General features: G+C 39.0%; 1 protein-coding gene across 1 annotated transcript; it reads left to right on the forward strand.

Moving 5' to 3' along the window:
- Positions 1 to 994: 994 nt before the first annotated feature.
- CUNH5orf15 (chromosome unknown C5orf15 homolog) lies at positions 995 to 9,693 on the forward strand. The gene is made up of 3 exons (XM_067566688.1): positions 995 to 1,170; positions 4,678 to 5,261; positions 6,801 to 9,693. The coding sequence occupies exons 1-3, from the start codon at positions 1,053 to 1,055 to the stop codon at positions 6,930 to 6,932; spliced, it is 834 nt and encodes a 277-aa protein (XP_067422789.1). The 5' UTR covers positions 995 to 1,052; the 3' UTR covers positions 6,933 to 9,693.
- The last annotated feature ends 373 nt before the right edge of the window (positions 9,694 to 10,066 follow it).

Raw genomic sequence — 10,066 nt, forward strand, 5'->3', positions numbered from 1 at the left:
AACCTTAATATCCTCTCTTACATGTTCTGATGAGCAGTGGCATAGTACTTTAAATCATAGTTTCTCAACCTGTGGTATGTGTACTCTGGGGCTATGCGAGATGCAGGCAGTGCCTACCCAGGGAAAAACAGAGTGAAGGGGAAGCTGGGGGCAGTGGGCAGCAGTCTCTGCTTCCCACCCAGTCACCACTCCCAGCTGGGAGGTAGCCACCAACTGACCACTTCTTGCCCGGTGGCAGCCTCCCTCCCTGGCTAGAAGCACAGAAAACTTGTCAATGTCACTGCTCCAGCACTCTCAGTGCCCCTCTTGTGAGCTGGTGAAAGGAGCCTCTCCAGGCCGCACTGAACTATGCTCCAGCCGCCTCGGGCGCTGCGGGCGTTTACGTTTACACGCGTCATGGAGCGTGAGGTCCAGTTCCCAGGCCAGCAGCATGGGCACTAAAACCGCTCTTGGGCTGCGCAGGGCCCGGAAATCATCCTGGCTCCTGGGGGGAGGAGGGCGGCAGGCACTGGCGGCGGGCTCGCCTGTCACACACCCTAGGTTAGGGTAGAGGGGAGGAGCCAAGGGCCGGCGCCGTCAGGGGGATGCCCACATGCCTGCTATGGGCCTCCCTCCCCGACAGGAGTGCCCTGGGCCCGCCACAATCCCCAAAGGTGTGCCGCGCGCCCCTCCATCGCCGTCCGTGGCGGTCCAAGCTGTGAGAGACCCTAACCGCCCTGTCCACACATGCGCAGTGCGGCTCCTAGCAGCAGTTGGACTGGAGTCTTTTTCCCGCCCCCCCACAACAAACAAGCGCATGCGGGATTGCGGCGCCCTCTACTCCGCGTGCGCAGTAACCTTACCATGCGCCACGCCACACCGCGCCGCCCCGCCCCTTCCTTCGCTCTGTTATGAGGCGGAGGCGATTGGTTTGAGCGCCTAGGGAGCGGGGGGAGGGGTGAGTAGAGTATACGTCATTTCCGGGAAACGTCATATCCTAGCAACGATAGGCGGGGTCTACACGTCAGTATTCCGACTCCGAAATTTCCGATTCCGTCACCGTACTTGCAAAGATGGCTGCCGCCAGGGAGAGACTAGGGGGAGCTGAGGGAGAGGTGTCCCAGCCGGGCCTTTTTCTCCTGCTGCTGCTTGTTGGTTTGGCCTGGCCGGCCTGCAGCTGGCCGGTCGATGGTGAGTACGGGGGGCGTTACCAGGGAGCCGTGGAAAGGACATGGGGAGGGCGCTGCCTGGGCGTGGGCTGGCGGTGTGAATGGGGGAAACTGAGGCAGGGAGGGGCGCCGGTGTCGGGGCAGAGAGAATCGGAAGAAGATGCCTGGGAGGGCTGTGGTGGGTAAGCAGGTCTTTCGGAAGCGACCTTAGGAGAAAAGGAGGGCTCGGGGGGGAGGCGGTGTAGAGGGGACCCCATTCTGTTAACGGGGAAATGTTTAGTTTGAGGAGACACTTCCTTCTCCTCCATCTGGTGAGGTTACTTCCCAGATTTTGCTGCCCAGCATATCCCATGACCACTAACTTCTGCGTTTGTGTATAGTCCGTTTCCTCCATTGTTTGTGTGAAAGATGAGCAACAAGGGACAGAAAAACGTTCTTTAAAATGAGAAAGGTGCAGAAGATGCAGTCATATGTCCTAACCCAGGACTAGGGGCTGTCGTCGTGTCGTTCCCCCCCGATCACTTACAAGAGAGTGGGGAAAAAACCCTCTTGTGATTGTGGGGCACGAGGAATTCAAGATGAAAAAAACAATTTTCCTTTTTCACTGGCAAACATTTATGAAATGGGAAAAGGGAGCCCTATAAAAGCCATATTTTTTTAGGTGAATTGTGATTCTGTGGCTGTAAATTACATTTATTAATAGATTAATTCTTCATTTCTTCTATGTGTAATCTTTTTCATCATTTTTTGCTGAACTTCCAGATAGCGTTCAGAATTTAAGCAAATACTTCATAGAGAAATGTTATGAGTTAGCATAAATCAAGAAGAACGCTAAGTTCTATACTTTAGATGGAAGACAGTGGTGTCACATGCTGACCATTTCTTGCAATATCCTGAATTAACTTTATTAAATTAAATTAAACCTTATTGAATTAGTTTAATATCTTTTGGAGTTAATTGTATTAAAGTGTACATTTTTATGTTGTACTGTGCAATTATAGGGAACTTCTTTAGTAGGAAGACAAAATTAATGCAATCTCTGGAAGGTATTAGGAACTTCAAAGTTCTTTTTGGAACAATACATATGAGGTGGATTTCCTGGGAAGTATGTGGGGGTGAGTGGAATGCAAATTCTCTCCTCCTAAGCCAACCTCTTGAAGTTATGCCTTCGGGAGTGAGACCTTTGTGAACTAATTGTCTGCTTCCGGAAACTCCAGATCAAAGCCCCCTGAACTGTATAAAGGTGGACTAATCATGTTATGAGTGTGCTTGTTCTGAGCAGAAGCTCTGATGAATTTGTGACCACAAAGAAAAACCCTAGTGTGATGTATTGAAGGACTGCACCTGCCAGAACCTGTTAGAGTTGAGGTGATGGCTGGTAAGCTTCTTAGTATGCTTGCAAGTTCTCTTACTGTTTGTAGTGTTTTCTCTATAGTGCTTTCTACCTTAAGAATAAAATATTCTTGTATAAAAAGAATTGTGTGATAACTTATAACTGATGACAATCACTCTGTTATCAATCTCTCAAGAGTAAGCAAGCAGACTCTGGGAGTAACACAGTGAAGGTAGGGAACTGTGCAGCCTGGAAATACCCGGTCAGAAAGGAGTAAGATGTGGGTCTTCACCCAAGAAAGACAACGTCTGGGAACTGGAAGCCTGAGAGGATGCCTTTGCTGGACCACTGAGGGGAAATGTGCAGTTATGCTGAACTGAGACAAGTGATTCTTCTAATGAAACTCTATATCAAAGTTGAATTAAAATACTGTTTGCCACTGCGGCCAAACAATGTGGTTCATTTACAAAATAATACGGATATCAATTTCTAAAATGCTTTGGATTTAAACTGGCAAACAGGTCAGATCTAGTTAACCACATAATAATGTCTATAAAAATATAACAGAAATTAAAAAAAAATTCAAACTTTAGGACAGTGATGAAATATAAAACTTGTGTGGTAATGCATTTTAAAATCATGTAACTTGACTCTGATGTGGAATTCTCTGGTTATAGCACTATAAGAGTTCATAATTATATTAATCTTTTATTTTGAAATTCTTGGCATCTAGGTGGTTTGAACTCTCATCTATAAAAATAAGATGGGGAATGTAGAAGTATAGAATGCTTACATAGACAAGTGGGAATATATTACTTGTATTGCAGCTAGTTTGATAGTAAACATAGGTTTGCACACAAATTGGCCTGTCTGGTTAGTTTGTTTAATTATAACACTCAAAGGCAAACACAGCCAAAACATGTCTTTTTGATGTAATTAGCTGTCTCCTGTTGGTCTTTTTTCTTGTTCTAGCTTTTAGAAATACTGCATCTTTTCTTGTGTAGGACTTATGCAATCTTAGACGACCTGGAAAATAACACTATAGGTGCAGGCTGAAATCTGAGTTGCGATTTTCTTGGCCCCTAGGTGACTGGGAATAGGATGCCCAGTGCATCTTAGGTTTCATCCTCAAGCTTTAATGTCATATTCCAGAAGTTCTCCAAAGACTACTACTGTCTTCTAAGCAGCTGGGGCACGTCAAATACCCTGACGTTTCTGTAGGTACGTTTTTTTTTTTTCTTTTTTTTTTTTTTTTAAAAACCAAACATTGACACCATAAGAACACCTTTCAAAGCACTTTCTTGCTTTGCATTTCATGTTCAATGTTGTGACACAAACTGAAAATAAGGACATTCAAAGTTTAGTGTTGATAGTTCAGTAATTTACACAAGTGGGTGAGGTGGAAAGAACAGTTTGATTTTTCAGGTAAAATGTCAGGCTAAACTTTCAGATTCCTGGTTTCTCTTGATTCATGTAGGTCTTTTAAAATGAGTTTCTGAAACTAAATCAGCTTTTTATTTAGAGGTGAAAAGCAGCTTCTGAGGTTGATAGACTGGTTTTTTTGGTTCTTTGAAAGTAAATATTTGAAACTATTTTAAAACTTAATTTAATATTGAGATCTTCTATTCTAAATATCAGTCCAGAGTGAATTTGTAAATGCATCTACCTTTTCTTTGCTAACAAGTGTGTGCGCTATGGCAGATTGGAAGGGTTTAATTTGCCTACTAGGTTGTTGCATTAATCAACGCCATCCAACTACAAATGTACTAGAAGTTCTTCAGAAGAGGTGTGAATATGGTATTAGAAAATATAATGAACTTCAGTTACAGGGGCTTGACATTTATGGTGTGATATCTTTTTAAATCTTGAGGTTCATACATTTTGGAATTGACGCAATTCTTGTAATGAGAACTTTTACCATTGTAAAACAAGGCATAGTAACCAAAACCCATGTCTCAAGTCATTTAAACAGTTTAACATACTAGTGTAGCACAGTTTGTGATCCCTTGTTCCATTTTTCTCAGTTGTGAAATGGCAGAATTGTATATTCTGGCTTTAAAATTCATAGAATGGTTGCACTAAAAAATGGGCATAGTCCATTGTGGTATGACTTCCTTGTTGTAAAACAAATCAAGAGACATAATGAGTAATGTTTGTACAACAAATATAGAGTAATGACTTTTCTCCCTTCTCCAGGGCAACACTCTCCAGGGATGAGTGTTTCTAAAAATGACAGTGAAATGTTAAATACATCTCAGATTTCAACAGCCAGTCAACACAGTTCGACAACTGCAACAAAAAAAGAGATGACCTTAACTCTTAAAGTTGATAATATTGTCACACTTAGACCAGCTACTGTGAAGGATGACCCAGCCACATCTGTTGCAACTCATTCCACATCTGTTAGCCCCATTTCACAAATGGATGTGGATGCTTCTGAAGATACTAAAATTGAGGAAGATCTCCTAACAGACTTCAAAGACACACTGAATAGTTCACCACCAACAGCAAAAGAAACTATGGAGCCTGATGAGCGCGATGACTATGGCCATTATGAGATGACATCCAATTCCAGATATAATACAGATCTTCTAGATTTGCGAGAAGATGAGGAGACTGATAGTTTTGGCAGTTATAATGAGCACATGAAATCCCTTGATGCCAAGATAAAGGACTCTGTCTCGGGATTGGAAGAAGAAGACAGCCATTTCTTTTTCCATCTGGTTATTATTGCCTTCTTAGTAGCTGTTGTTTATATCACATATCATAATAAGAGGAAGGTAGGTATACTATGAAAGCAAGAGGGGAAAATTTCCATTTTAATATTTCAAAGTAGTTTTGCTTTGAAACACTGAAACTTTTTTTATTAAAGAACTACTTAGTTGTGCTAATGGTCTAAGTACACTTACAAACAGTATTCTGTTTTGTGATCTTACTATGCAGATCATTAATATCTTTGTTCATCTGTACAAAGAAGAAAGCTAATTTGGAACTACAAACATTTTAGGTTGGAAAAATTAATTAAATGATAAGATCAGGAATCAATCAGTTCAGTAATATGCTATGATGGAATATATGATTTCTAGAAATAAAACAAGGCAAATTTGAATGAAGGTGATTGATGAACTAATTTTGGGTCTGCACAGGATTATAAACCTCAATTTAAGGATAAATTAATCTTCAGTAAAATGAGAACGTTCCTGAGATAGTGATAATGCTTACAATTTGAAACACCTTTAAACTGTAGATATGCCTAGAATTTAACCTTCTCCTATTACAACTTGATAATTAGCACGTTGAGCTACTTTTGTTTGCAGTTCTAACAAATATATGGGAGTACATCTCTGACTGTAGATAATTGATAATGAAATCAGACCACCACTGAAATATTTTTCTCCATTATAATCAGCATTGTTTTATTTCAGAACCTACAGATAATGTGACATGACACACACAATTTAGAAATGAAACATGGGCTATTTTCTTAATTTAATTCTCTGAGAAGTTTAAATATGTTTCTCCTTCCCTGCTTTTTTCTTTATGCCTTCAGCAAACTTTATTTGGGCGTATATTTTAATAAATCTGAAACTAACATGGCTGGCTTAGAACACCATATTATGCCAAAAACAACTGCATTGCTGATTATGGGTAAAATTTTCAAAAGCGCCTGTGACACTTTTGAAAGTAGAACTTGGACTAAGGACTTAAATCGGTAGGCGCTGTTGAAAATTTTATCTTTGTTGTCTCCTGTGTCAGCATAGAAACATGGGGATTTCTTTTCTTCACAACTCTCATGACTACAGCTTGATGCTGAGAATATGCAGACTTTGATTGGGTTACCACTGCATTCTCCTTCATTGCTGAAGTTTAGCAGCAGAAAATACTCTAGTGTTGAAATGAGACTTTTCAGCATTCTCCCACCTTTGGTCCAGTAGTTCCACTGGCAGTAACAACAGTGGAAGTTCCACGGTAGATCAGCTGAAGATTTTTACCAACATTACCTAATTCTGACTGTGCTAAAAACTTGTATGCTGTTAATACTAATGCTTTTGCCATTATGGAGTTGCACCTGTGCTAGAGAGATTGTGGGAGAAGTCTTTGTGTGGACAAGAGCTGGGTTAACAGTGAATGGATTAGTGCTGGGGAGGAGTACATGGAAAGTCCAGATTGCTAAAATTCACAGTGCTAGCAACTGTCATGTGAGTAGCTCTGGATGGGGCTGCATGATTACAAATGTAGCTGTTACGTTCGCTGACAGAGAAATCATTTCATCACATTTTTATTTCATCCGTATCAAAATTGGTTGTGTTTTCTTCCAGATCTTCTTGTTGGTCCAGAGCCGAAGGTGGCGTGATGGTCTTTGCTCTAGAACAGTGGAATATCATCGTTTAGATCAAAATGTTAATGAAGCAATGCCTTCACTGAAGATTACCAATGATTACATTTTTTAAAAGCACCAATTTGCTGAATTAGTCATTTTCTTTGCTTGACTTTTTATATTATGTTGTGCATTGTCTTCCATAAACAGTCTGTTGTGAAATGAGAATTTCTCTTGCCTGGATGGATTTGAGTTTAAAGCTCATGTAAGACAAAGGGTATATAATATTAGCATTTACATCTTTGTCGACAGTCGAGTTTCAAATCACATGTACAGAAACTAGATTAAATAACTAGTTTCTTTTTTCACTTATTTTTTCCTTTATTTTATTTTTGTGCATCCTTTTCTTCTGTCTTGAGCAGTGCCAACAATGCTAGTATAAAAATGTGGGCATATAAAACATTTTATATCCTAATAAATTTAGTCTGCCATCACTGAATCAAATTAATGGTCTCTTTCTGCTAATCACTTATATGGGTCATAAATTCTGCTATCTTATACAGTTTAAAAATATTTTTTTCTATGTATAGATTGCTTAGTGCTGCAAAACTTTCATCTAGATAGTTAAAAAAATAACTCACTCTTTTCATGTTAGTCAGGCTACCTAATGTGACAGACTTTATGTTGATAGTGTTCTCTAGATGCTTCATGCAGTAAAGCATTTAAAAATAATTACGTACCAAGCATGACTTGATTTCAAGTTATATATTTTGCATTTCTTTGGAATATCCCAGGTTTGTATGAAAGTATTGCTGCTGCTTGATTGCCCAAGATTTTCTCTGTAATTATGCTTATGGAAACTTCATTAATCTTTTTAAGATAGTGAATTAGCTTCATGGTATAATTATTTATAAAATATACCTAAAGTTAGCAGGCAAGTGCAACAAAAATTCCCCCTGAATTTTGAGACAGTTGTTATGCAATCATGTGGTTTCTGTGTACTACAAACATGTTAGGTCTGGGAATACAAGAGTGTTTTATTTTGATACTATTCTAACCCAAGTAATGGGTGGGGGAAAGGGGTTAGAAATTAAAAGTGTATGGGTTGCCACAATCTGTGGACAGCACTGCACCTTTCTTTAATTTTGTCAAAGTTAATTTTACACATGAATTACGTGTACAGCAAGTTATTGGTATGTTTGGTTTTCTATGTTGTCCTGCGTAGTGGAATTGTTTTTTTTCCCATGAGTTGTAAAATGTACAATTTCATAGTTTTCCTTTTTGTACATTGTTTTAATTTTCAGAACTGAAAAATTTGTAAATAACGGTGAATAAGAACCACAATTAATGACTTGGTATTCAAGTGGTAATGCACTATTTCGAAAAGTCAAAATGTTGCAGATGTTAGCATGAGAAGATTTGTAATGGCATGATATGTTACGGGTGAAATAGTTCATCTTCTAAATTCCTCCATTTACAGGCTTGCTTTTGATAACCACAAGAAAGTGAAGCACAGACAAAATGCCAGAACTGTTTTCTTCCAGTAATTTTTATCATATTTGAACTTGAATCACTTAATATTTTGAATAATGTTTTTAAAATAAATGGGGAGAATATAAGCTTGTTTTTATAAAAACTTGATCAGTTTGAATATTTTCATGTCAAGCAGCATATTCCAACAGTGAATAATTTATCTTCTGTTTAGAATTGAACACAACATTGCAAACTATCTTTTGACAGTCATAACAGTTGTTTTGCCATTCATTGTGTGGATTCACCCCATATAGAACCCTTTATATGGTTATATTCCCTCTGTTAAATGGGACACAAAGTAGGTAGCAAGGCTTGTAGTTTAAACTATAAAAACCGAAAAGACCTTTTTAAAATCTTTTATTGGTTTTTACACATGTTGCACAGCTAACAATGCGTAACAGGGTAATTTTCAAAGGTGTTAATATAACTATTTCCCACATGTATAATTCTGAATACCAGGTCTCCGCAAGATCTTCAGTAAAGCAAAATACTTATCCCTAGGGACAAGATCAGGAGGAAAACTGTTTCCATACAAAATTGCTTCCGGATTGCTGTGGTTGCTGGAAAGGACTTTTACCTGCCAGCTTTTGAGCTCAGAATATTACCCAGTTGATGGGATAAACATTTCTACTATAAACATTGTTAAAATGCAATCAGTATACTCATAGCAAAGTGTTTAATTATTTCACAGTGATCTTGTATTGCAGGAGTTCCTTCTTAAGAGACATGGTACGATGTAACAAAACATTTGCACTTCCCAGCACCTCAGCTGCCATTCATCTCAACCCAGTTTGGTGAAGGAGTCAGATTTTCAATAAGTGTTATTTTGTGCAGTATCATTATGCTAATTGTTCCCAATAGAAATTTAAAAGAATAATGCATTAGAAAAATCATTCAGATGGGTTATTTAAACCCATTTTGACTATAGTTTACAGAATTGAGCGGAGGGGGAGCGGCAAGGGTCCAAGCCATAACACTGATATGATAAATCTGTACTGAAATAGTAATAAAATACACTTATTTTTGTTTTGTTTATATCTGTTTGTGGAGTTTATGGATGGATTACTTTCTCCTTCCATTAGCGTCATCGTCAGTTCTGTGAAGTATAGTTCTCCACTTCAGTGGTAAACCATAGATTTAATTAGATCTACTATAATTATTCCTCACTCAGAAGGGCTGAAAAAACAATATCCTAGTACAAGATATGTATTTTTTTGCCTGTATTGTAGCAAATGCTATCTGGAGAGAATGAGATGGCAAAATAACCAGAGATCCCTTGTCCTTAAGAGACAAAGAGTGGTGTCATGAAATGAAAATGATTAAAACCATAGCACTTGTGGCAACACTATCTTATTTGTTGCCCCCCCCCCCCCCCTAAAAAAAAAAAAAAGTGCCTTCCTCATTTTGACAGGTGATGTTATAGGTAAGATTGCTTTTTGGTTTGGCATTTAAAGTATGAATGTACCTTCTCTGTTTTATGTACAAAATGTAGTGTATGTGCCCTAGCTGTTCAGCACATAAAGTGAGTAAAACTTGAATCTTCTACTGACTTTCAAGAAAATTTGGTCAATTTCAAATTCTGTCAATAAAAAGTAGTTCTCTCTTCCCCTCCGCCATCCTCCCCCCCAACATTCTCAGCCTCATGATTGTTCCTTCCCTTGTGTCTTAAGAGCTACACCTTGAAAGCCAAAAGTTTGCATATAAGGTATTTGGTGGGTTTTCTGGGGTTGTTTG

Source organism: Emydura macquarii, unplaced genomic scaffold (assembly GCF_026122565.2).
Source record: "Emydura macquarii macquarii isolate MOO-44397 ecotype Brisbane River unplaced genomic scaffold, CSIRO-AGI_Emac_v2 contig_2768, whole genome shotgun sequence".
Classification (NCBI taxonomy): Eukaryota; Metazoa; Chordata; order Testudines; family Chelidae; genus Emydura; species Emydura macquarii.

Bases quoted from the DNA above. Each gene is read 5' to 3' on its own strand.
- CUNH5orf15 (XM_067566688.1), top strand. From the start codon at position 1,053: ATGGCTGCCGCCAGGGAGAGACTAGGGGGAGCTGAGGGAGAGGTGTCC. The intron at 1,171-4,677 runs GTGAGTACGGGG...TCCCTTCTCCAG, and splicing joins CTGCAGCTGGCCGGTCGATG to GGCAACACTCTCCAGGGATG. The intron at 5,262-6,800 runs GTAGGTATACTA...GTTTTCTTCCAG, and splicing joins CATATCATAATAAGAGGAAG to ATCTTCTTGTTGGTCCAGAG.